At 39.3% G+C, this 27,998-nt stretch overlaps 1 protein-coding gene across 3 annotated transcripts; it reads left to right on the forward strand.

Annotated features, from left to right (window-relative positions):
* Positions 1 to 4,985: 4,985 nt before the first annotated feature.
* Positions 4,986 to 27,927, forward strand: MTO1 (mitochondrial tRNA translation optimization 1). 3 transcript variants are annotated; one of them, XM_047860052.1, is made up of 12 exons: positions 4,986 to 5,324; positions 8,755 to 8,954; positions 9,035 to 9,152; positions 11,285 to 11,574; positions 13,595 to 13,707; positions 13,795 to 13,985; positions 14,222 to 14,352; positions 15,295 to 15,499; positions 15,579 to 15,750; positions 20,684 to 20,802; positions 21,406 to 21,478; positions 24,862 to 24,984. In XM_047860052.1, exons 1-11 carry the CDS (start codon positions 5,108 to 5,110, stop codon positions 21,438 to 21,440), a joined length of 1,791 nt encoding a protein of 596 aa, XP_047716008.1. In that variant the 5' UTR covers positions 4,986 to 5,107; the 3' UTR covers positions 21,441 to 21,478; positions 24,862 to 24,984. The 3 variants fall into 3 exon arrangements, with proteins under 3 accessions (XP_047716008.1, XP_047716009.1, XP_047716007.1); XM_047860051.1 differs by lacking the exon at positions 21,406 to 21,478 and adding an exon at positions 27,069 to 27,927 and having other exon boundaries at positions 4,987 to 5,324; positions 24,862 to 25,022; XM_047860053.1 differs by lacking the exons at positions 20,684 to 20,802; positions 21,406 to 21,478 and having other exon boundaries at positions 24,862 to 25,003.
* The last annotated feature ends 71 nt before the right edge of the window (positions 27,928 to 27,998 follow it).

The raw sequence follows: 27,998 nt of genomic DNA on the forward strand, positions 1-27,998 counted from the left end.
TCTCTTTGCCCCTTCTCTGCTATTTCTCTCTCTCTCAATAAATAGACTTTCTTTCTTTCTTTCTTTCTTTCTTTCTTCCTCTCTCTCTCTCTTTTTTTTTTTAATTTTTTTTTCAACGTTTATTTATTTTGGGGACAGAGAGAGACAGAACATGAACGGGGGAGGGGGAGAGAGAGAGGGAGACACAGAATCAGAAACAGGCTCCAGGCTCTGAGCCATCATCCCAGAGCCCGACGCGGGGCTCGAACTCACGGAACGCGAGACCGTGACCTGGCTGAAGTCAGACGCTCAACCGACTGCGCCACCCAGGCGCCCCTCTCTCTCTCTCTTTTTAATGGCACTTAGGGGTGCCTAGGTGGCTCAGTTGGTTAAGCCTCTGACTTCTGTTCAGGTCAGGATCTCATGGTTCATGAGTTCAAGCCTCACTTCGGGCTGTGCACTAATAGCTCAGGACTGGATGCTGCTTCTGATTCTGTGTCTCCCTCTCTCTCTGTCCCTCCTCCACTTGTTTTCTCTGTCTTTCTCTCTTTCTAAAATAAATAAATTAACATTTAAAAAAAATGACACTTACATTTTAAATAATCCATGCTGCTTTGGCCATTGTGATTCCAGAGTTCTCCATACAGGCTTTCAAATATCTATTTCTAAAGCCAAGCCCTTTGCATAAATAAATATTAGACAGGAACCCCCTGGGTTTAGAGTGCTTTGCTTGATTTTTTAAAAAACCATCCTAACTATTTTTAGGTGTACAATGCAGTGACATTAAACACATTAACATTGTTGTGCAATCATCACCACCATCCATCTCCCCAACTCTTCATCTTATAAAATTGAAACTCTTCCCATTAAACAATAACTCCTGATTCCTGCCCTCTCCCTAGCCATGCAACCACCCTTCTACTTTCTGTCTCTATGAATCTGGCTCCTTTAGGTAACTCATGTAAGTGGAATGATACAGTATTTGTCATTTTGTGACTGGCTTATTTCAGTTAAGACAATGTCCTCAAGGGTTTATCCATATTATCTATACTGTAGCATTTGTCAGCTTTACTTTAAAACAATTTTTTTATGTTTATTTATTTTTGAGAGAGTGCAGGAGGGGGAGAAGCAGAGAGAGAGAGAGAGAGAGAGAGAGAGAGAGAGAGAGAGAGACAGAGACAGAGAATCTGAAGCAGGCTCCATGCTGTCAGGCTATCAGTGCAAAGCCCGACATGGGGCTTGAACTCAGGAGGGGTGAGTTCATGACCTGAGCCAAAGTCAGACGCTCAACTGACTGAGCCACTGAGGCTCCCCTAGCCTTCCTTTTTAAGACTGGATATTTCTACTGTAAGTATATACCACATTTTGTTTATCCATTCATCTGTCAATGGACAAAAATGCCTTGATGACTCTGTGAAAAGGTTTTCCTGAAATCAGTATTTTGATAGATCCTCTTTGATACAAAGACATTTTTTGCTTTTGTTTATGTTTTTTTTTGCTCTAGGGCAATGAGCCCTAGTTTGAATTGTGACGTGAGAAACGTGTTTTTTTTCTTTTATAAAATGGAAGGAGGACTATTGTGTAGTCAGGCTTGTTCTCAAGCAGACCAATTTCAGGGAAAAGTAAAATGGTAGTTGAAATATGGAAATCCATTTGCTTAAAACTGCAAGTGCACTTGGGCAGTCTTCCAGGATGCCCAGGGGTATACTGACCTCATTCTGAAGACCTCTGCTCTATGATTCTATTTTTCTCCTCCAGGGCTCCAGCTGCTTATCATGGAATCCTGTAAATGACTCTACAGTTAGCTTAATGCTGTCCTCCAGCTATTTCCAAATCTTCGAAAGTCCGCTCATGTTTGCTTAACCAAAAATGTGTAAGCAACAATCCACCAGGCCAGAGTCACATATCTTTGCTACTGACCTGTCACAGGAGAAAGTTTTGATCCTTGCTTAATCTTGCTGCAGCAGTGTCTGGATCATAGAGGGAATGACTTTTTAGTTGGGTCTTGATACGGATCTTGGACGTTATATCATAGGAAAAGCCAAGAGATTTGAACTCACGGTTGGTGAGTTCAAGTTCCACACCGGTCTATGTGCAGTGTGGAGCCTGCTTGGGATTCTCTCTCTGCCCCTCCTGCACTTGCTCTCTCTCTCTCTCTCTCTCAAAAAAATAAACTTAAATTTAAAAAGAAAAAAAAAAAAACAGTGCAAGAGGGATCAGGAATGAGGAATGGTACGATACCAAGATACTGGGAGAGTGACATTTGAGCAAAGATTTCAAGGAGGGGATACCCAGAAGAATGTTCCAGGCAGAAGAAAAAGTTAATGCAAAGCACCTAAGGGGAGACTATGCCTAGTTGTTCAAACAACAGCAAGTGTGGCAAGAACTGGTGAAGCTTAAGATGTTGTGTCAGTTATCAACTTATTGCTTTTCAGACAAGGGCTTAATATACCCTTCGAGATATGCTATCCAATAAGTGACAGAATTCCTTTCAGCATTTCTCTTTTCAAGTGTCCACTATGTTAACCTTTCTCAGGAGAGGTTGCAGGAGGACACTGTAAGACACTTTCCAACATAGTGGAGGAGTGGAAGGGGGTTGCAAGGAAAGGACAGACTAGTGAGTGTGAGAACATCTGGTAGAGCCTACCCCAGCCATAGACCCAGAAAGTGATCCCTCTAGGACCTTGCAACCTTGGCCTGGCCATAACCTGTCTACAAGTTACTGGACAGGGGAACCAAGATCCCTGCCTGGCCTGCATAAGTTGCCTGTGGTCCAGAAGGTCACACACCAAGAAGTTGATCCTTCCTCAAGCCTTGTGAGCAGTCAGCCTGTGGCCAGGAGGTCCACAAAGTGCTGTTGCTCCCTCTGCAAGCCCCCTGTGTTATGTAGCCCGTATTCTCTGAAGGCCTTCTGCAATTGAGGTCTGAACCTCTTTTGAATTTATTCTTACTTGGGTACTCTTCCTCAGCCCTAGAGTACTATATAGAGTTTCCTTATATCTTATATTCTTTTATTTTGCTCTTTTTTTAAAAAGAGTATTTATTTATTTATTTATTTATTTATTTATTTACTTATTTATTTATTCACAACTCCAAGATCAAAAGTTGCATACTCTACCAACTGAGCCAGTCAGGCATCCCAATATAGTCAATTTTTCTTATATTAAATACCTACTGTGTGATTTTTGTCTCCAGATTGGACCCCAGAGTGCTACAGAGTTAGTATTGGGGATGGGCTCAGGAGATAGACCCCTAAAGTTGGGGTTTAGAGATTGGTTTGGTTGTGCCCTTAGGCTTGAGCACAGTGCTCAAGGAGGAGGAACCAGAAAAATATACTGAGAAGGAGTAGCCAGAAAAATAGGAGGAAAATCAGAATAGCTTAATGTCTTAGAATACAAAAAAAAAAAAAAAAATGTGTCAAGATATGACTATGAAGGACACACATACAATATCCATCTTCTTGCCTGTTTACACTTAAAACTTAATTAAAATCCAGTCCTGGCTACAGTATTAATGAAATACTCTTACACTGTTAATGCACCTGACCAAAAGCTTTCAGAAGGCTAATTTAGCCATCATCAATAATTTAAACATTGAGGAATCCTTTTACCCAGTATCTTCATTATAGAAAGAGTCCCATAAAATTAAAGAGATGTATGTACAACGATATTCATAACATTAAAAATTATAAACAGTCCGGGGCACCTAGGTGGCTTAGTCAGTTAAGCATCTAACTCTTGATTTTGGCTCTGGCATGATCTCACAACTTGTGAGTTTGAGCCCCACATCAGGCTCTGTACTGACAGCACAGAGTCTGCTTGGGATTCTCGGTCTCCCTGTCTCTCTGCCCTTCCCCCACTCTCTGTCTCTCTCAACAATAAATAAACATTAAAAAATTTTTAAAAATTATCAACAATCTGAATGCCCAGTAATTGGAGTTAATTACATAAATTATGGTTAAAATGTGATAGATTTATATATCCATGGCATGGAGTCCAGAATACATTGAGAGTTAAAGAACCCATAACTGCCGTCAGCTCTTCTAATCCCCACCTCTGTGATCATTGTCAGCATTTTGTTGCCAATGCCTCCTAGCTTTTTAAAATACAAATACTAATGCTACTATTATTTTGCACATATAATACTATGATTATATTATTTTTCAGTTTGCTTCTTTTTTTAACAAAGTTTTATTTCTGTAAGGTTTAAATTGTGTATAAAGAATGCTATTGTTGGGGCGCCTGGGTGGCGCAGTCGGTTGAGCGTCCGACTTCAGCCAGGTCACGATCTCGCGGTCCGTGAGTTCGAGCCCCGAGTCAGGCTCTGGGCTGATGGCTCAGAGCCTGGAGCCTGTTTCCGATTCTGTGTCTCCCTCTCTCTCTGCCCCTCCCCCTTTCATGCTCTGTCTCTCTCTGTCCCAAAAATAAATAAACGTTGAAAAAAAAATTAAAAAAAAAAGAATGCTATTGTTAACGTAGTAAGACAACAAAATTATGTATTCGATATATTTTAATAACTAGAACAATAAAACTGCCACATGGGTTGTTTCACTAACCAGTTGAAGATTTCCTTTCTAAGGAAGGCTTTCAAAATGTGTTTCCAAAAGGCTGGCCATTTAACCTTCAACCATTCCATTCCCCTATTTAGCCATCATGAATCTTTCATCCACAAATATATTTTAACTGCTTTCGAGTCTACTCTTATCAGAGACTACTCTATAATATCAAACAGAAGTCCAGGTGATAGTATATCAGAAAATTCAAAGAATCTGATAAGGCAAACTGATCAAAATCACTGTAGGTGACCACCTGGCGATTAGAGCTGCCACTCTCCAGAAAAGACAAAAACGACCACGTAGGAACCACCAATTCACAGCCATTGGTGATCAAAAGCCTGCATGGACCACGAAACCAGGCTCACACTGGTCGTGCCACCTGCACTGTTAACCCGGTCTCGCTTCGCCTTTAAAGTCCCGCCAAAGCCCCAATCAGCGCAGACGCTGAACGTGGACTGCGACGCTCTGACATCAGAACAAAGATGGCTGCGTCCTGCAGACTTTCTCTCGTACCCTAAATTTTTGCGCCTAGCTCGTGTCAGGTTTAGAGTCACACTCGGCCTTTCTCCAGCCATGTTTTCTCTCCGAAATTGCGGTCTCGGGGTCGCGGCTTCCCTCACCAAAAAGCGTCTTACGTTGGCCCGGTTCAGCGGTGACAGCGCGGCGCCCTTGGCTACGAAGTTTGACGTGATAGTCATCGGCGGAGGACATGCCGGGACCGAGGCAGCCGCCGCTGCTGCTCGTTGCGGCTCCCGGACCCTGCTACTCACCCACCGCGTGGACACGATCGGTGAGGAGCGCGGGTAGAGTGGAGGTTGGCCCAGGACGCAAGCTTCCAATATGCCCCTTCACCCTTTCCCGGATGGGCAGACTCTTCCCTCTCCCAGAGCTAGCGAGAATCCTAGTATCTGTGGTTTTATCCTGATTTGAGTTTCCCAGAACCCTGGACTGGGCTGTTCTTTGGACCACGGATTGCGCTGCTGCTCACAGAAGTAGTTAGTTGGTGGAGGTGGAGTTGGGGTCCGTGCCTTGGGAAAGGGGGGGAAATTTAAGAATACAAGCTGATAGCTTCCTATTTCCTTTTTGCCATTTACCTTTTGCTAGCTTGTGGCTTTGGGAAAAGAGTGAATTAACATTTATTAGGAATTACTTATTAAACGACAGTTGTGTTTTTCCCGAGATATTGTGAAGCCCTTTTGAAGAAGGATGATACTTTTTATTGCATTCTATATCTCTGCTAGGCGTTGGTCCTCTAATTTTGTGCTCAGGAACTGGCAGTGCTTTTTTCACATTTAACAGGCAATGGGTGGACAGCTATAATTTAAAGCAAGACCTCTCTCTAGCACCATAATAGATGCTAGCTAAAACATCATTCTGTAAATTATGCATGCCTATTTTTATCTCCTGCATTTTGCTTAAGAGTGAACAGTACTTGAGGGGCGCCTGGGTGGCTCAGTTGGTTAAGCAGCTGACTTCAGCTCAGGTCATGATCTTGCGGTCCGTGAGTTCGAGCCCCGCGTCGGGCTCTGTGCTGACAGCTCAGAGCCTGGAGCCTGTTTCAGATTCTGTGTCTCCCTCTCTCTCTGACCCTCCCCCGTTCATGCTCTGTCTCTCTCTGTCTCAAAAATAAATAAATGTTAAAAAAAAAAAAATTTTTTTTTTAAAAAGAGTGAACAGTACTTGAAATATTAACTGTGTTTTGCAAAAATTGTGAATAAATCACATATTTGTATACTGAAGTACTTTTTAAAAATTACCATTCAGCTGGTAAGTGGGGAGAAACATACACTGTTAACAGTGATTCTTTTAGAGAGGGTTGATAAGATTACCCAAAAGATTATACTTTGCTTATGATATATTTCAGTGTTGTTTACATTAAAAAAAAATAAAGACTGGATACTGCCTTTCAATAATAATTCAAAACTCTAATGAAAAGTATTATTGAACTAAAATGACCATGAAATATGAGTAATGTAGTTCTGTGAAGCATAAAGGGATTCTTATCCAAACATATATTCATATTATTTTACCAATACAATACAATCCGTTTTCTTTTTAAATAAATACATTACAGAGATAATAATTCTTATAGATGAGCTTAGTGGGTCGCAAATCTGTCTTTAAATCAAAATCTCATTTTTAAGGTAATTTAATATAGTGGAGCATCTTAAATATTTCTACTTGGCCTCAGAAAGATAGCTTTGACTTAGAAGGTTCAACTGATGTAAGAATGCAGAGTGCAAGAATTGTCGTGATGTGATTTAGTCATATCTGCCAATAATGAAGTTAGAGGCAGAAAGTCTTTTATTTTCTACTAACCTGGAAAATAATACTTTTTGGAAAACTATTTTTGCATTTCACAATGGAAAAGTCTTGTGCTCTTGTGTGCCTGTTTATTCTTTTTTTTTTTTTTTTTCATCTTTATTTTTGAAAGTGAGAGAGTTCGAGCGGGAGAGAAACAGAGAGAGAGGAAGACACAGAATCTGAAGCAAGCTTCAGGCTCTGAGCTGTCAGCACAGAGCCCGATGCGGGTTTGACCTCATGACCTGTGAGATCATGACCTGAGCTGTTGGACGCTTAACCAACTGAGCCACCCAGGCACCCCTCATTTATTTATTTTAAAGTGGTTTTTTTTGAGAGCGATAGAGAGGGAGACAGAGGATCTGAAATGGGCTTTTTTGCTGACAGCAATGAGCCCCATGTAGGGCTCAAAGTCACTAACGGTGAGATTATGACCTGAGCCAAAGTTGGACGCTTAACCGACTGAGCCACCCAGGCACCCCTTTTTTTATTGTAGAGAGAGAGTGTGAGCTGGGGAGAGGGGTACAGGGGGAGAGAGAGAGAGAGAGAGAGAGAGAAAATCTCAAGCAGACTCCACACTCAGTGTGGAGCCCAACACGGGGCTTGATCCCACGTCCCTGGGATCGTGACCTGAGCCAAAATCAAGAGTGGGACGCTCAACCAGCTGAGTCACTCATGCACCCTCCGATACTCCTGTATCTCTTTAAAGAGGAAAATAAATCCCGTTTCTAGAGACTTCATCCCCAATAGTTCATCCCTCGTGACTTATTTCCCACTCTTAACCCAAACACTGGCAAGTAGAAACAGAATTACTTAGATCATTAAAGATTTATTCCTACTGAGTTTAGGTCACACTCCCTGAGCACAAAGCCTCATAGCAGAGTGTTTACCTAAATAAAATTGTGAATCGAAGGGGGGGAAATAATCTACTGTAGCTATCATCTCTGTTTTTTACAGGAGGGAACTGAAGTAGAGAAAATTAGATAACTTGCCAAAATGACAGAGCTTATAGTGTTTATTTATTTATTTTTGAGAGAGAGAGATAACAGACTGTGAGAGGGAGAGAGGCAGAGACAGAGGGAGACAGAATCCAAAAATTGGCACAGAGCCCAATGTCGGGCTCAAACTCACAGACTGCAAGATCATGACCTGGGCCAAAGTTGGACACTTAACCAACTGAGCCACTCAGGCACCCCCAAAATGACAGAGCTTATAAGTGGTAGATCTAGGAACTGAGCCAGATCCCTTTCACTCATTCCTGACCCAAACTCCTAATCACAGCGCTATTCAGCTTGCTTATGGAGACTATAAAAACTTGTAGACGGCTTGGTGGTGGCTGCAATAGACCTACAGATGTTGAGATCACTTCCCTACTCCTCCACCTCCCCTAAAAACCTTTGAGGAAACCTTATGAGTTTAGACTTGCAAATCAGACTAGGGGAATTTAAGGGGAAGGATTAAAGTATGGTTTCTACTTTCAGGAAGCTCATATAATTTAATCATTTCTGCAAAATAAGCAAAAAGGAAACAGCAGATGGCATTTATGGAAGACATAATTCATTATAACAGGGAATTAGTGCCAAGGGACTTTTTAAAAGTATGCTGGGTTTGGGAAGGTTTCATGAAGTGAGGATTTCAAAACCACATTTTAAAGGAAAAGGCAACCTAATGAACTAGTAAAAATGTGTCAAGGAAAAGATTTAAAAGAAACTATAGTCAATGGTTTGTCTTCCAGGATGCCCTGAATAACTCTTGCATCCCATTGGGATTTTCCAAGTTCCTTTCTAGTGTTTGTTTCAGGGTTGTTGGGTTTTTTTTAATCTATCATATGAGATGATTCTAGTCACTTGTACAGACATTTCTCTATTAAACTCACTATGTGCACATGTTCATATATTTATTTGGTCTGTTCTCTTTAGGTCAGATGTCCTGTAATCCTTCCTTTGGTGGCATTGGCAAAGGGCACTTAATGAGGGAAGTTGATGCCTTGGATGGGCTTTGTTCTCGAATCTGTGACCAGTCTGGTGTACATTACAAAGTATTAAACCGGCGTAAGGGACCGGCTGTTTGGGGTTTGAGAGCTCAAATTGATAGGAAACTCTATAAGCAGAACATGCAGGTGAGAGTGGGGCATCAAAACAGGGGAGACTGTAGTGATTATTTAACTGTTATGCTTCAACTTGCATTCTCTTTTGGCAGAAAGAAATCCTAAATACACCGCTGCTTACTGTTCAGGAGGGAGCTGTAGAAGATCTTATTCTTACAGAACCAGAGCCTGAGTACACTGGGAAATGCCGTGTCAGTGGCGTGGTTTTAGGTTTGTACTGGTGATAGATGATAATAACAGTGTCAAACTCCATGTGAAAAAACAATTTTAGAGCAGAGCATGGAGATGTTTTGCTTATTCTAGGAAATTATTATATTTTCCTAGAGGAAAACTGTATAAAAAATTATATTCCTCCTTTCATCTTGACCTTCATGAAGCTTAGTCAAATTCTGGGCTCATTTATACCATCTTAGTAAGACTTTATAGCCTACATACATGTGTTTTTCTCCTGGTCCTTCTGTTGTAATTTTTATTTTTCCTAGTTCTTTTTTTTTTTTTCTTTTTAAAGATTTTATTTTTATTTTATTTTTTTTTTTTTTTTTTTTTTTTTTTCAACATTTTTTATTTATTTTTGGGACAGAGAGAGACAGAGCATGAACGGGGGAGGGGCAGAGAGAGAGGGAGACACAGAATCGGAAACAGGCTCCAGGCTCCGAGCCATCAGCCCAGAGCCCGACGCGGGGCTCGAACTCACGGACCGCGAGATCGTGACCTGGCTGAAGTCGGACGCTTAACCGACTGCGCCACCCAGGCGCCCCTAAAGATTTTATTTTTAAGTAATCTCTACATGGGGGTCGAACGTGGGGCTCGAACTCACAACCTCAGGATCAGGAGCCACACGTTTATCAACTGAGCCAACCAAGTGCCTCTATTTTTCCTAGTTCTTGCTTTAAATCTTTTTAATTTGTATTTTACAATGTTACTATACTTATGTTTCTTATTTAAAGGAGTTACAAATTTTTTAAAATATTTTTTAATGTTTATTTATTTTTGAGAGGGAGAGAGATAGTGTGAACAGGGGAGGGGCAGAGAGGAAGGAAGACATAGAATCTGAAGCAGGCTCCAGGCTCTGAGCTGTCAGCACAGAGCCCAATATGGGGCTCAAACCCACAGACCACAAGATCATGACCTAAGCCAAAGTCAGACGCTTAACTAGCTGAGCCTCCCAGGTGCCCAGGAGTTATAAATTAATTTTTCATTAAGATAATACATGCACATAATTTTTACAAAAATCAAATTGAATTTAAAAGTTTGTATGGAAAAACAATTATCTCTATAATTATCTCCCTTTACAGATTAACTACTGCAGTTTCGTTTCTATGTATTTACATATTTCTAAATAGTATTCTTATATTTGTACTCCCTAAATTATCAGTTTTAGATGTTATCTATTAACCTTTTTTATAGCAGTTCTCTTTAATCCCCTATTTTCCTTCCCTCAATCCTTCTAATTAGTTATGCCATAAATTTTGGTTGATACTATGTTTATATTGTTATGATTTTTTAAATATTCATTGTAGAGCTAAGTAGTGTATTATGTTTGTTTCCTTTCATATACCTCTTTGCTTTGCTTTGGATTAATATTTGCTTCATTTTTTGTTTGCTTATTTTAATTGTGTACTTGTTCAGCTTTTTCATTAGGAAAAAACTGTCATTTCTCAATCGTCAAGTAATCTATCAATTCTGTTTTTTCTTTGATTCTTCCCTCCCAGAGACATCAACTTCCCCAGCCCCCTACAACCCATCTGCTATAATCAGGGCAATTGCTCTCTGGGCCTTCTGCACAAATGCCATTTTGAGCCTTCTTTTTACTACTCTGCTGTGTTACATCATCCCATGTTCCTTAGGACTTTAGTCCCATGAGTGGGGGAGGGACAGAGAGAGGTGAAAGAGCCCCAAGCAGGCTCCACACCATCAGCTGGAAACCCTATGTGGGGTTCAAACCCACAAACTGCAAGATTGTGACCTGAGCCAAAACCAAGAGTTGGACACTCAACCAACTGATCCACCCAGGAGTCCCTGTAGTTCTTTTTTTTTAAGTTTGTTTATTTTGAGAGAGAGACAGCATGCACATGCTCACACGAGTGTGTGCATGAGTGTGTGCATGTGTGGGGGAGGAGCAGAGAGGGAGGACTCTGGGCTCAGCATTGAGCCCCTTGAGGGTCTCGATCCCCAAGATCCCATGCCATGAGATCATGCATGACCTGAGTGGAAATCAAGAGTCTGACACTTAACCTATGAGCCACCCAGGAGCCCCTCCCTGAAATTCTAATTTAAAATAGTCATGTTTCAATTTGATCCTTGATAACAGGGCACACTTTTTACTCTTTCTTAACCTTTAGCGGATGGAAGCACAGTACATGCAGAGAGTGTGGTTCTGACTACTGGGACGTTCTTGAGAGGCGTGATTGTAATTGGATTAGAAATGCATCCAGCAGGACGTTTAGGGGATCAGCCTTCCATAGGGTTGGCTCACACACTGGAGAAGTTGGGGTTTGTGGTGGGAAGACTGAAGACTGGGACTCCACCCCGAATTGCCAAAGAGTCCATTAATTTCAGCATTCTAAACAAGCAGACACCAGATAATCCATCCATACCATTCAGTTTTATCAGTGAGACAGTGTGGATTAAGGTAAGATAATTTAAGAAAATCTAACTTTACAGCTGACAGTGGCCATTCACAGCAGGATATAACCCTTCCTTCCTTCTTCCCTTTCTTCCACCTTCCCTCCTCCCTCCCTCCCTTCCTCACTTCCCTTCCCTTCCTTCCTTTCTTTCTTCCCTCTTCCCTCTGTCCCTCCCTTCCTCCCTCCCTCCCTTCCTTCCTTCCATCCCTCCCTCCTTCTTTCTCTCTTCTTCCCTTCCTTCTTTCTAATCTTCACAATTCACTTTATATCACTATTACTTAGGGTGCAAAATAATGATCTTTAAAAGGATTAGCTAATTTGGCTAACTGGGTGTTTCCCAGTAAGTTGTTAAGTTTCATCTCTTCAATAATTTTGCCTATTTAAAATTTTTTGAAACACTTTCAAACCTATGTAAAAATTGCAAGACCATTAAAACAAACTCCTGTAAACCACTGAAATTCACCCATTGTTAATATTTTACCATATTTATCTTTCTATATACAGAAATATATAGATACATATATTTAATCTATAAAACAGTAATATACACATTTATTCTTTCTTAAAATTTTATTTATTTTGAGAGAGAGAGAGAGAGAGAGAGTGCATGTGCGCACGTGCAGGGAGGGGCAGAGAGAGGAAGAGAGAGAGAGAAATCCCAAGTAAGCTCTCTGCTCTCTGTGCAGAGCCCGATGCAGGCCTCGAACTCACAAACCATGAGATCATGACCTGAGCCAAAACCAAGAGTCAAATGCTTAACTGACTAAGCCACCCAGGTACCTTACACACATTTATTCTTATTCTTTTTTTTCCCCAAAACATTTGAGGGTGAGTTGCAGAGATCATGACTCTTTACTTCTAAATACTTTAGTATGTATTTCAACTAAGCACAATTACATGCTCTTATATAACCTCATTGTAGTAATGAAATTTGGGGAATTTAACATTGATACATTGCTGTTATCTAATATAAAGTTCATAGTCAGATTTTGCTGATTATCCCAATATTCTTCTTTATAGCAACCCTTTTTTTCCAATCCAGGATCACGTATTACATTTAATTGTCATTTCTCTTTATCTGGAACAGTTCCTCAGTTTTTCATGATACTGGTATTTTTGAAGAGTACAGGATACTTTTTGCCTATCTTTGGAATTAAAAAAACATTGTGTATTTAGAATTGAGGACTAATAATTGATGGTCCTAGTTTCTGGTAAGTGTTTTATTAATAAGTGGCTCCAAATATTCCACTGTCTTGAGCAGGTCACTTACATTTTTGCTTTGGTAAAATGTAAATTGTGATGCAACTTTCTTAGTATAAATATATATATATACATATATATATATATATATATATGTATATATATATACACACTTAATCTGTGTATTATAGATTTTCAAGTTTATAGAAAGTAAAAAAAAACAGTATAATTTCTGTGTCCATCAGTCAGCTTCAACAAGTAACATTTTCTGGCATTCTTGTTTCATCTTTCTTTAACACTTTTCTTCTTACTAGGTTTTAAAGCTTTGGTACCAGATATCACTTATAAATACTTTGGTATATGTTTTTAACAGATGAGAACTTTGTAAAAACCAACCGCAATACCATTATCATACCTGTTAAACAAGGACCAAATAAGGACCATACACTGAGTTGGATGATATGCCTTATAACAGTTTCCCCCAGTTTTTTTTTTCTTCTTCACATTTATATTGGGAAGAAACTGAGCCATCTGTTCTCTAGAATTTCCCACATTCTGGATTTCTCTGATTTCATCCTTCTGGTACCTTAAATAGGTTCTTCTGTCTTCTATATTTCCTGTAAACTGGTAGATTTGGAGGCTTGTTTAAATTTAGGTTCACCTTTTGGGGTTTTTTTGGCAAGAATACTCCCTAAGTAGTGCTCAGCATTATGCATAGGTTTAATCTTTGTAAAATTAAGTGCATATCATGTGTGTAATTTATTTAAGGAAAAGATAAACTCGTAAAGAAGCAAAACAGTATTTTAAGTACTTCCTATATTTTAGCCAGAAGATCAGCTGCCATGTTACTTGACTCACACCAACCCTAAAGTGGATGAGATTGTCCTTGAGAACCTTCACCTTAATAGTCACATTAAGGAAACTACAAGAGGACCCCGGTAAGGACAGAACATTACTTTAAGGAGTGACATCAACCTTCTTTTGTTTGCTTCATTAAATTTTTGAATTTCATTGTCTTGTTCTAGATACTGTCCATCCATTGAATCAAAGGTTTTGCGTTTTCCAAACCGTCTTCATCAGGTTTGGTTGGAACCTGAAGGAATGGATTCTGACCTCATCTACCCTCAAGGGTTATCTGTGACGCTACCAGCTGAATTACAGGAGAAAATGATCACATGCATCAAAGGCTTGGAGAAAGCTAAAATGATTCAGCCAGGTAAAGAGAATCACAGCTGCCCTTCAGTATCAACTCAGCATCGCATTAGTAGATAGTGAAGAGGTCTTAGCTATAGTCATGGTTGCTTAGAGCCTCAGAAGACAAAGCCCAACACCTATGCATTTAAAATATACTCTTTGTTTTTCAAGAGCATTTAGTGATCATCTTTGCATCTCTACTTTGAGGCAAATCCAGCTCTGTTTTTACTTATTTTATATCATTGATTCTTTGGTCAGGTTATGGTGTTCAGTATGATTATTTAGACCCCCGTCAGATCACTCCTTCTCTTGAGACTCATTTGGTGCAACGGCTCTTCTTTGCTGGCCAGATAAATGGCACTACTGGTTATGAGGAAGCTGCAGCTCAAGTAAGACGTTGTTCAAATATTGTTATAAACACAAAAGGACTATTTAACTGGTGTTTCTCCTTTAAACGTCTGTTATGATAACTATATAGATCTTATACAACTCATACATTGTAGTTGAAGACTTATTTCTGTTTCAGGGTATACAGGGATGGCTACTATTTTGAAAACACTTGTGGGTTTTGTTTTTTGTTTTTGTTTAATTTTTTATTTGAGTACGGTTGACACAAATGTTACATTAGTTCAAATGTACAACTGAATGATTTGATAGGTATATACGTTATGCTGTGTTCACCACAAATGTAGCTACCAGCTGTCCCATTACATAGCTGTTACAATATCATTGACTGTATTCCTTATGCTGTGCCAAACACTTTTGGTTTTAATTCTCATTTTGAGCTCCTAGGTCTGATACCATATTTGATTAGATTTTTCCTGACTTTGTTTTTAACGATTTTATTTTTGACCAATCTCTACAACCTGGGGCTTGAACTTACATCCCTGAGATCAAGAGTCGCACGCTGTACTGACTGAACCAGGCAGCCGCCCCTGAAATTTTTTTATAAACAAAATTTAGTTCTTCTTACATAACATTATTGAAAATTAACATACTCCTTTTAAGTGAGAAGTTATGTTATTTTTACTTGTAAGTGGGAAAAGCCTAGAAGAGCTTTATGGGTGGATTTAAAACAATATATTAGCCCACCTGAGGCTTATCAGGAATGTTAAATATTTTTGAAAACAATGAAATATAGCATTCTAAAGTGGTACATTACCTGTATTCTGGTTTTGAATAAGGATCACATTTTCTTTCTCTATTCTATCGCTTCAGGGCAGTGCTTGCTTTCTTACTATCCCGTGCTGTTTTTTCCAGATAGTGTTCTGAATAGGGTAGCTCGTTGTTCGGTTCATAATGGCCTTTTAAACATTTCAGTCCTCTTGTAGGGTGTGATAGCTGGAATCAATGCAAGTCTTCGGGTCAAACGCAAGCCTCCTTTTGTCGTTAGCCGAACAGAAGGCTACATAGGAGTCTTGATTGATGACCTCACCACACTGGGTACCAACGAACCATACCGCATGTTCACGAGCCGAGCAGAGTTCCGTTTGTCACTGCGCCCTGATAACGCCGACAGCAGGCTCACGTTCCGAGGTATCTCTTCACTGAGTCCTGCAACCATATTTACTCTTCTGTAAAACCTCTCTCATTATATTCTTTCCCCTTCTTTTAGGGTATAAGGAAGTTGGCTGTGTGTCCCAACAACGATATGAAAGAGCTTCTTGGATGAAGTCTTCTTTGGAAGAAGGCATTTCTGTGCTAAAATCCATTGAGTTTTCAAGTTCTAAATGGAAAAAGTTAATTCCAGAGGCTTCTATAAGTATTGGTAAAAGTCTGCCTCTCAGGTATGCACTTTTAATATAGACTTTTCTTACTTTTTACAGAAAAGTGAGATTGTTTCAGAGAAACATTACCTGTGGATTCCCTATTTTAAATGAACATTTTAATGAACATGGCTTCTTCTCAGAATCATTTAGATGTAACTTATCTCTTTATTCAGTATTAAAAATATGTATGCTTCTAAATTATTTTTTTCATTTTTAATATAATATTTCTGTGGTTCCCATTGAGTTCTGGCTTTCCTAAGATTTAGAGGGTACATACCAAGAAATATAGTTAATCTGCATTCTTCTATAAGTATGGAACAATTAGAAACCTCTGATTAAGCAGAGTATTTTATTATTTTTTTTTTAATTTTATTTTTTATTTTTTTAAATTTACATCCAAATTAGTTAGCATATAGTGCAACAATGATTTCAGGAGTAGATTCCTTAGTGCCCTTTACCCATTTAGCCCATCCCTCCTCCCACAACCCCTCCAGTAACCCTCAGTTTTTTCTCTGTATTTATGAGTCTCTTATGGTTTTTCCCCTCCCTGTTTTTATATTATTTTTGTTTCCCTTCCCTTATGTTCATCTGTTTTGTCTCTTAAAGTCCTCATATGAGTGAAGTCATACGATTTTTGTCTTTCTCTAATTTCACTTAGCCTAATACCTTATCTCCAGTTCCATCCACGTAGTTGCAAATGGCAAGATTTCATTCTTTTTGATTGCCGAGTAATATTCCACTGTATATATACCACATCTTCTTTATCCATTCATCTATAAATGGACATTTGGGCTCTTTCCATACTTTGGCTATTGTTGATAGTGCTGCTAGAAACATGGGGGTGCATGTGTCCCTTTGAAACAGCACACCTTTATCCCTTGGATAAATGCCTAGTAGTGCAGTTGCTGGGTCGTAGGGTAGTTCTATTTCTAGTTTTTTGAGGAACCTCCATACTGTTTTCCGGGTGGCTGCACCAGCTTGCATTCCAAGTGGAGTATTTTAAATTCTGTAGACTCACTTGAACAATCCCATGCTACATTTTAGGGGGATTTTTTTTGTCCTTTCATCATTTTGGTTATATGGACTCTTGAGTCTAAAGGACATTAATACAGAGCTTTTGCTTCATAGATATATTCCTAAGGACCTTACCCAGTTCAAAATCTGCATATTTCACCACTCATTTTTCCATTAAAAAAAATGTATGCTAGGGCGCCTGGGTGGCTGAGTTGGTTAGGTGTCCAACTTCGGCTCAGGTCATGATCTCACAGTCTGTGGGTTTGAGCCCCACATTGGACTCTATGCTGACAGCTCAGAGCCTGGAGCCTGTTTCAGATCCTGTGTCTCCCTCTCTCTCTGCCCTTCTTCCGCTCGCGCTCTCTCTCTTTCAAAAATAAACATTAAAAAAACCTTTTTTTAGTTAAAAAAAAAAAAAAAAAGTATGCTAATTCAGGTGGGGAGGTTCCCAGAAGGCAGAAATGTAAAATCATTGTAGCTCAGAAGCAAATATGGTGGCATTATCTTGCAGCTATGAGTCCAATATACTTTTCCTTTTGTTTGTTTTTTTTTAAGTTTGTTTTCCTTGTGAGGGATTTTGTGAACTTAAAGGTATACCTATTTTAATGCTGCTTTTTATTGTCTCTAATCTTCTAGTGCTCTCACGTTGATTAACAGCCTGGCATAACGTGTCCGTGTTTGGCTTTCATCTCATCATGGTGTCTTATCATTTATAACTTCTGTTCCCCGGTTTTCATTTTCACAGGAATTTCCCAGAGCACTGGTGGATAATAGAGGATATTAAGCAGATTTTTAATTATAGTGATGATAAGTATTAAAGAACCTACATAGTAGTCACCCAAACTAGGGAATCTTAGTCAGAGGAACGACAGCCTGATTGACAAATGAGGATGGTGGATAGATTTATTTACCAGCTAAGTGGCACTGGGAGATGGCAGTTGTATAAACATCGTTTATAATCCACTTGGTATTTCAGGTGTTTGTTTAAATTTAGGAAGGTTCACACTATTTTAGATTTTGTGCAACAAATATATAACATCATGCTTTTTTTTGACAAATGTTGCACTATTTCAAATTTATATAATTAGAATTTGCATTAAACGTGACCAATGTGTATTGAGGTAACATTGCAAGCAGAGTGTTTCTAACACAGTCTAAAATGCTAATCGATGAATAAAAATATGAATGAAAAGGCTATCAATTTTACATCTTCACCAAACTAATCCCAAGAGTAGCCATTTTATTAAGGTGATTAAAAAACCAATAATTTAGCCAAATGCTTTTCTTTTTAATTCAGGTTATCTTTCCCTTCAGGAGAAACTAGGGTCTCAGTCCCCACATTTGCTTTTTGTTTTAATTTTTTTTAATGCTTATTTATTTTTGAGAGACAGAGACAGAGTGTCAGTGGAGGAGGGGCAGAGACAGAGGGAGACACAGAATCTGAGCTGTCAGCACAGAGCCTGACATGGTGCTCGGACCACAAACTGTGAGATCATGACCTGAGCCAAAGTCGGACCCTTAACCAACTGAGCTACCCAGGCGTCCCCTGCCCCTCCACCATTTGATTTCAGCAAAATATTTAGTCTAGCATTCAGCCTCCCTAAATGAACTCAGTTTATCAATGCCTAGATATATGAAGCTAGAGAGATAGAAAATTGGTCAAAATACACTTATTGCATTTACTGTGTACATGCTAGGCTCTGTGCTAAACACAAGTTGAACCAGACTTTGAAGAGATACACAAATAACTACACACACATTTCCTGCCAGGATTATAGGGAAATACACTGATGTGTCAGAGTGTCTCTTACGTTTTGTTGAGGTGTGATAACTTGTCCTTTCTGTGTCACAGCTCTGAACTCTTGAGGCTTATGTTTGATTCAAAACAGGTCTTAAAGGTTGGACCTGAGAACAGCTCCAAGGCTTGTAAATAAATTATTTTTTGAAAAAATATTAAGTTGGACAGTCAAGGGCTATTCTTTGAGATCACCATCCTGCTAGATTCCAAGATAATGCTTTTTTTGGTTAGTCATTAGGTGTGTTCCAGTATGTTCTGTAGTTTAAAAGACAATTCAGCCGTTTTCCTTTGGGAGCTTAGGGTTTTATGGTTTCATGGTAGCTTATGAGATGAGGCCTCTGTAATTAATTGACCTAATTTGTCTCTGGGAGCACAACAGAGCTGCCCAGAATTTCTGGACATTCCTAGAGCAGGCCATCTGAGGAAGAAATGAGTCAAGCATCCATCTGCAAAGGGTGATAATGCATGACTGTGGCAATAGAATAAACAGTAAAGAAGGTTGGCTGGGAGGCCTTGGAAGACTTGGGACCCTTGGATGGACAGATCTGACTTTTTGTTGACTTGATAATTTAATTGGTTTGAGATGGACAGAATTTATCAAAGACGCAATCTATTGGAGGGAAGATCAAAATTAGTAAATAGAAGCAAAATGAATTAAGACAGTAAATGTAGGGAAATTGTACAGATCGGTGAATCTTGTGAGAACCAAACAAAATGAGAAGTAAACTGCAGAAAATTTTGCAGTCTTGGGAGCACAGGAATGAGGTGAGCCTAGGGCAGTGTCATAGTTCAACCAAGCAGAACTAAGGTCTTGGCAACAATGGAACTCATTATGTACTGCTTTTAGTTGCCCTGGCAATAACCATTTAAATGAATTATAACCAAAAAGCCACATGTAAATGAAGTTAGTAATAATTAACAGAGCAACAATTGGTCTAGTTCACACCACGTTAAGGGAGGGCAAGGAGATGGGGGTGGGTGATACCAAGAAGGAATCTGAGATCAGTATAAAAGGGATTAAATTGGCCTAAGGAACACCAGAACTTCTGGGGATGAAACATACCTGAAGTTTCTCTCTCTAGTTGTATCTTAATAAGTGTCGATGAATGAAGTTATTGCAAATCTCACCTGAAGTACCTGTCAGCATTTATCCTTAGGCATGTTCTCTTGGTGAGCTATGAAAGATGCCTGGGAACTTTAGTAGGCATCTCTGTTAGCTGCATATATCGCTTTCCTCTCCCCTTGCTTTGGCCCAGGAGGACTTAGTCTATCCAGAGCTCATAGTGAAAGTAGAACTGAGAATTAGCTGCCTAAAGTTCCTAATCAGTAGAAATTGAAATGGAGATTATACAAAATTAGAATATACCCAACTGGAAGAATACTTAGGAATCCTTATTTATTAGAAAAGCCCTTGACCATCATTTTGTCATCAGTTTATTTGGAGAGACTAAAACATACACACAGGGCCTTTTGTTCTTACTTGGAGAGTTCTGCAAAAGCAAGAAAGAGGTCTTCAGCTGATTTCGGGCATGCAAGATGATGACTCACAGGACACAAATTCTTAGAGAATTCAGTCAAATCCTTGCTATCAGAGGATATTTTGTCTTTACAAGAAAGGGAGGACAAATGGATGATAGGATTGCAATCTTTACCAACAACTTATTTCTCATGATAAAGAAGAGAACGGGAGAATGCACACTAGTCTTACTGAGGTTCTACTGTGTTGCAGATGTCACTGCATTTGGTGACTGTACTTGGAAAGAATTAGGAGTATCTCTTTTTTACTATTAAATTTTTTTTAATGTTTATTTTTGAGAGACAGAGACAGAACATGAGCAGGGGAGGGGCAGATAAAGAGGGAGACACAGAATTGCAAGTGGGCTTCAGGCTCTGAGCTGTCAGCACAGAGCCTGATGTGGGGCTCAAACCCACAAGCTGTGAGATCATGACCTGAGCCAAAGTCAACGCTTACCCACTAAGCCACCCAGGCACCCCAGAGTATCTTTTGAAAATAGTATTAATTCAGAGATTTGGCATTATTTCCAAGGCGTCTTGTTCTTAATCTGGCTTACATGATATGGACCCCTATTTTTTGGGGGGGGGGACCCCTATCTTAATGAAACTTTTGTGTATTTGCAGAGCTCTAGATGTTCTGAAGTATGAGGAAGTTGACATGAAGTTATTAGCCACAGCTGTTCCAGCGCCCTTGAAGAAGTACATTACATGTAGAGAACTAGCTGAAAGACTGAAAATAGAAGGTAGAAAATAATTTTTTACTTAACATGCCTATGTGTTCTCTTTTCCATTTGTGCAATTTATGGAAATCAGCTCCATTAAGAAAAAGCTCTAAGAGGAGGCATTGTTACCATAGAACCAGCATAGTCTTAGGCTCTCTGCTAGTCAAAGTGGCGTTCCCAGCCTAGCAGCATTGTAACACAGGGGAGCTTGTTAGGAATACAGAATCTCACACTCTACCTAGGACCTAATTGAGTAAACACATTTGCATTTTTTTTAAGTTTATTTATTTTGAGAGAGAGACAAAGAGTGAGCAGGGAGAGAGAGAGAGGGAAAGAGAGAATCCTAAGCAGGGATTCTCTGGGCTCAAACTCATGACCATGAGATCATGACCTGAGGTGAAACCAAGAGTCAGACGCTTAACTGACTGAGCCACCGAGGCGCCCAGCACATCTGCATTTTAACAGTATCCCTAGGTAGTTTGTGAGTACATTTCAAGTGTCCCTTACACTTCCTTTTTACATTTTTCCCCTCTGATATTCTAATAATGAGAAAAATAATAGTGTCTTTGGCTTTGATAATATACTGGAATACTCTACCATTAACAAATACTTATTTTGTATCAGGCAAAGAAATCAGAGCCTGCCCCTGTACATTATGACACATATCGTGCTCTCATACTGACCATCAAAGCTACAGGTAACTTGGTAGTTGCACTGTATTTTTTTTTTTTAATTTTTTTTCAACGTTTATTTATTTTTGGGACAGAGAGAGACAGAGCATGAACGGGGGAGGGGCAGAGAGAGAGGGAGACACAGAATCGGAAACAGGCTCCAGGCTCTGAGCCATCAGCCCAGAGCCCAACGCGGGGCTCGAACTCACGGACCGCGAGATCGTGACCTGGCTGAAGTCAGACGCTTAACCGACTGCGCCACCCAGGCGCCCCGCACTGTATTTTTTTAAGTTTTACATTATGAAAAATTTCAAACATAAAAATAGTGAGAACATCAGCTTCTGCGTTTTGATAGATGTTTTTTCCTGGGGTGGAAAATTATGTGGAGAAAAAGGCAGGGAAGTGAAAGAGATAGGGAGAAGGGTAGGAAAAGGTGGATAATGACGTACTGTTCAAATAGGAAAGCACTTTAAATTCTTTGGGGACCAGCCAAGGTGGTAAGAATGCTGCATTCCTTGTATCGATGGCATTTTCTTTTAGTTCCAGAGAGATCTACCACTTTGCTATGTTTTGGCTGTGCATATAGGATGACCCAAGTGCTACCTACCATCCCACCATGCAAGTTAACCAAAGTCTGGCAACAATGGGAAACTCACCAAAACTGCAAATGACAAGACACTAGTAGTACACTGATATACACTGATGTGTGAAAATAATGTACTTTTATTTCAACTTCATGATTTCTCTATGAAGTAAAAATTACTTAATTGAACATTCAGGATGTTATCACCTGGGGACAGGTGATTAAATTCTGTATTTTAAACTTGGTTTGCAACTTTACTTTGTTCCATAAATCATCAGGTTTGAGTTAGAATAATCCAGAATAATTATCGTTAACTTGTTCATAGAAAACCCTGACTTCAGCCATGAAGTAGCTACTGTTTTGCCTTGTTTTTTAAAGACTCTGGCACATATAAAGACTCTATATCCATGGCTCAATAGAAACATTAGGTTAAAATATAAGATATATCAGTGGTTCTCAAATCACTACATGGACCCTCTGTACCAGATAGCAAGTTTTGTAATGGCAGAAATCAGTTTCAGATTCTTCTTTGTATTCTTTTTTTTTTTTTTTTTTTAATTTTTTTTTCAATGTTTTTATTTATTTTTGGGACAGAGAGAGACAGAGCATGAACGGGGGAGGTGCAGAGAGAGAGGGAGACACAGAATCGGAAACAGGCTCCAGGCTCCGAGCCATCAGCCCAGAGCCTGACGCGGGGCTCGAACTCACGGACCGCGAGATCGTGACCTGAGCTGAAGTCGGATGCTTAACCGACTGCGCCACCCAGGCGCCCCTCTTCTTTGTATTCTTTCTCATGTTTTATTATATATAGATTTGAAAGTTTAAGTAAATATACCTTTAACATATACATTCCCTCACTTATATCCCATGATCCTCTGTAAGGTCTATTTATGAGTAGTATATTTGTATGACAGTTTTTTGTGCTAATTTGTCATATTACGATGTTGTATTAAGCCCTTTACATGCAGTATTTTGTTTGGTATTTAGAATTGTCCTGTGGGGGCGCCTGGGTGGCTCAGTGGGTTAAGCATCCACCTTTGGCTCAGGTCCATGATCTCATAGCTTGTGGTTGCAAGCCCATGTCGGGCTCTGTGCTGACAGCTCAGAGCCTGGAGCCTGCTTCGGATTCTGTGTCTCCCTCTCTCTCTGCACCTCCCCCCACTCATGCTCTCTGTCTCTCTCTCTCTCTCAAAAATAAACATTAAAAAAAAAGAAAGAAAGAAAAAGAATTGTCCTGTGAAGGATAGGTATTAGCATTATTGTCTTAATTTTACAAATAAGTGGTAACCTGCCTAAGATCACACAGTTGGTGAGTGGCAAAGCATCTGGGTCAGCCCTTATAATTTGTGGATAAAGAAGCTAAGGCCCAGAAGGATAATGATGTACCCATAGTCAGGTTCATTGATACAGCCAGGCTCATAGCTGAGATTTTTCTGACTGCTAATCAAGTGATAGAAGCAGATATTATCAAAACATCTTAGGGGCGCCTGGGTGGCGCAGTCGGTTAAGCGTCCGACTTCAGCCAGGTCACGATCTCGCGGTCCGTGAGTTCGAGCCCCGCGTCAGGCTCTGAGCTGATGGCTCGGAGCCTGGAGCCTGTTTCCGATTCTGTGTCTCCCTCTCTCTCTATGCCCCTCCCCCGTTCATGCTCTGTCTCTCTCTGTCCCAAAAATAAATAAACATTGAAAAAACAAAACAAACAAAAAAAAAAAAACAAAAAAAAACATCTTAGGGAAAGCCGGCTTTCTTACAGGATAGAATGACCACCTCAATTTAGATTTTGAAACAGGTTTTGAGTTTATTTTTCTAAGAACAGAATGCTTCACAAAATAATTGCTAAATTATCCAACTTCATTTCTTAATAAAAACCTTAAATTGTTTTACATGTAAAAAACCCCACTTTTAAAAATTACAGCTTGATATGGACATAATTCTGAAAACCATTTTCTTAGGGAAACAGGTTGTCTTTAGGGCTCAAAATTCAAAGCCATAGTCCATTGAGGGTTTGCACTGAGAGGGAAAATTTGCACTGAGTGGAAAAGCAGTATCTTCTATTTTTAATTTTCCAGATTTTGCTTTTAATGTTTAAGTAATCTCTATACCCAACATGGGGCTTGAACTCACAACCCTGAGATCAAGAGTCACATGCTCAGGACACCTGGGTGGCTCAGTTAAGCATCTGACTCTTGATTTTGGCTCAGGTCATGATTTCAAGGTTGTGAGATTGAGCCCTGTGTTGGACTCTGTGTTGGGTGTGGAGCCTGCTTAAGATTCTCCCAGTCTCTCTCTCTCTCTCTCTAAAAAAAAAAGAGTCACATGTTCTACTGACTGAGATACGTAGGTGCCCCTTAATTTTCCAAATTTTTGAGATGAAAGGGCATGTAATAAACTACCAGACAGAATGTTGTAGTTGCTATGCAAGATACTCCCTCTGATTTATCCTCAATTTCCTCATCTGGAAAAGGGTACGCTTACCCCACTTACCTTGTGGTGTTGGAAAAAGTGTTGAATGAGAGATTCAGAAGTTTTTTTGTAAATTGTAAAAAGCTATAAAAACACAGTTGTTGGGGCACCTTGGTGGCTCAGTCAGTTGAGCGTCCGACTTCAGCTCAGGTCATGATCTCACGGTTCATGAGTTCAAGCCCCAGGTCGGGCTCTACTGACAGCTCAGAGCCTGGAGCCTGCTTTGGATTCTGTGTCTCCCTCTCTCTCCACCCTTTCCCCACTCATACACACTCTCTCTCTCTCAAAAATAAATAAACATTAATAACCTAAGTTGTTAATAGGAGTATCATAAATCATAACATAATTAATTCTGTTTACCAGCCATTTATGAATCAGTGCTGTTCCATCAGCAACAACAAATAAAGGAAGTTCAGCAAGAAGAAGCTCTCCAACTGCCAAAAGACTTAGATTATTTGACTCTCAGAGATGTGTCTTTGTCTTATGAAGTTCGAGAGAAGCTACATTTCAGTCGCCCAGAGACGGTAAGAAACCAGGCAGTGGATAGGATAAAGAACTAGTGCTTTAATTTTTTTTAAACCTGGATTTACAGTGATCACATAATTAATACACATAATTAATACTTTATTTCATCGTTAAAAAATCTAACCTCTTAGGACATTTCTTTGTATGACAGATGTTGGTATGTTTTTGAGAGATGAAAAAACAGTCTAAATAAATAACTAGAAGAATTAGGTTGATTAAAATTATTCTCTAGTCCCAAACATGTGCTAACCCATAACTCATGACATAAAAGAAACCACATTAGGTTAAAATATAATACATGTGAGTGGTTTTCAAATCACCGCTCAGAATCCTCCCTAGGAGATCCATAGTGTTGGCTTACTAGGAGGTTAGAGGGGAGCCAAAGAGGTCCCTCACCCCACGCTTCAGCCTAAGTGTGTGTGTGTGTGTGTGTGCGTGTGTGTGTGTGTGTGTGTGTGTGTGTGTGTGTAAACATCTGTGAACAAATTAAAAACTTTATTGTATACTATACAGTATTAGACTTCTAATGACAAATATTTAGGAGGTGCCTGGGTGGCTCAGTCTGTTAAGTGTCTGACTCTTGATTTTGGCGCAGGTCATGATCTCACAGTTGGTGAGTTTGAGCCCCGCGTCAGGGTCTACACTGACAGTGCTATATTTATTGATTCTGAGATGCACATTTAACATTTCTGAAACTGAGTTGTATCTTAAAAATGGATGGTGTATCATAGTTTAATAGGCGGTGGCTCTTTTTAGTGGTGATTCATAAAGTAAAAGGCATTTAAGAAAAATATGACCTGTAAAACAATTTTAAAAAGAAATATTTTTTTTTAAATTTATTTTTTTCAACGTTTATTTATTTTTGGGACAGAGAGAGACAGAGCATGAACGGGGGAGGGGCAGAGAGAGAGGGAGACACAGAATCGGAAACAGGCTCCAGGCTCTGAGCCATCAGCCCAGAGCCTGACGCGGGGCTCGAACTCGTGGACCGCGAGATCGTGACCTGGCTGAAGTCGGACGCTTAACCGACTGCGCCACCCAGGCGCCCCAAAAGAAATATTTTTAAAGGGAGGAGTGATTCCGTCAATATAAACATGGTATTCTTAGCAATAGTCATCATGGAAACCAAGCAAATAGGCCTTAAATTTTATAACTCTGCATATCCTATTCATCTTGGGTTTTTATGGGTAGTCATAGGCTGCACTGCCCAATATGATAGCCACTAGCTAATTGTGACCATTTACATTAATTAAAATGAAATAAAACTCAGAATTCAACTCTTTAGTCATACTAACCATGTTTCAGGTGCTCAGTAGCCACATATGGCTAGTGGCTACCGTATTGGACAGTACATTGTTACAGTGCAAATGTTATGGAAAATTTCCATTATCACAGAAAGTTCAATTGGACAGAACAGGTCATTGGAGTTCACATCCCTTATCCACAATTCTAGGATACAAAAAGCTCTGACAAGTGTTTGTTATAGACAAACCTGGTATCAAACTTGACCTGAACTGACATGAGATTATTTAGTCTTTATACCACTTCGAGTGAATATTCATACATTTCACTATAAAAATATACCACAGAAATATTAATGAGATTATAGGGTGCTGTCCAACACATGGCTGAGGAGGTTACATTAGTTTAATGAAAATAAAATGTAGGTAGTCTAACCATCTATTAGTCATGTGCTCTTAGACAAGTCACTTGAACTTCTCTGAGCCTCATTTTCCCTAATTTGTAAAATGAAGGTATTAATAATAATCACATTCCCTTTACCTACTTTATAGTTATTTTGAAGATACATTAAGATAATAGTTTTTAAAATATTTTATAAACTATAATATACAGATTGTTATTAGGAGCAAAACAAATTTGATTTTGACATAGCTCACTTAGGTTTATCTTATGGTTTTATTTTTTTTTTTCTTCCAAGTTTTTATTTAAATTTAAGTTAGTTAACATACATTGTAGTAGTAGTTTCAGGAGTAGAATTTAGTGATTCAGCACTTACATATATCTCTTATGGTTTTAATTCTTAGATTGGGGCTGCTAGTCGTATACCTGGAGTGACACCTGCTGCCATCATCAATCTGCTCCGATTTGTGAAGACCACTCAGCAGAGACAGGCGGCTATGGATGAATTGCCCAACACTGACCAATACTTATGCGAGACAGACAAACTGGAAGAAAGACAGTTATAGCTTTGTATTCATAGAAGACTTTTAAATAGTACGAGCAGAGAGAGGAGAGAAGTACTGTATTTTGGTTTTAGCACCTGTTAAAAATAACCTTAGGTTATTATGGATTTATGATTAATTTATGAAGAGGGCAAAGATTATAATAACTGTGCTTCTTTATCTGAGAAAGTTATAAAGTCTTCATTTCTACTCTTCATCTTAGGTGCTCTAATACAGTGAGCATATTAATGTAACGGGAGTATTCATCAAACAGAGATCATAGTGGATCCACAACTAAGCCAGAAAAAAAACACTTCAGCTTGCAGATTTGCTTACTCATAAAGACTTTGTCCATTAAATGTTACCAAAGTAAAAGTCTTATGTTTCAACCTGTTTTGAAAGTTAGTAGTCTTTTGCTTGGATAAGGAGGCGATTTCAAAGCCCTCAAATTCTTAGGGCTTCAAATTTGAAACTATACAAAATCATCTAGAATTAGCCAGTTGATTTCCAACATTTAAAAATGTAGTATGTAGGGTGAGAGTTGACTTCTAAGATTCCTACACTTCTCCAGGAAATCCTTACCAGTAATTATCTTTGAACATCAATGAATATCCTGTAAACTAGATCAGAAATGATCATAGTTTCCTTTGATCCACAATATGGAAAAGTTTTTGGCAACCTGGTTAAAGGGAAAATAAAGGTAGTTACTTCATATCATACAGTATTTTCTTATGAAACTGTTATGGCATGATTTCTTAACACTGAAGACATAATCCATAGTAACTTATGACT

Source organism: Prionailurus viverrinus, chromosome B2 (assembly GCF_022837055.1).
Source record: "Prionailurus viverrinus isolate Anna chromosome B2, UM_Priviv_1.0, whole genome shotgun sequence".
Classification (NCBI taxonomy): domain Eukaryota; kingdom Metazoa; phylum Chordata; class Mammalia; order Carnivora; family Felidae; genus Prionailurus; species Prionailurus viverrinus.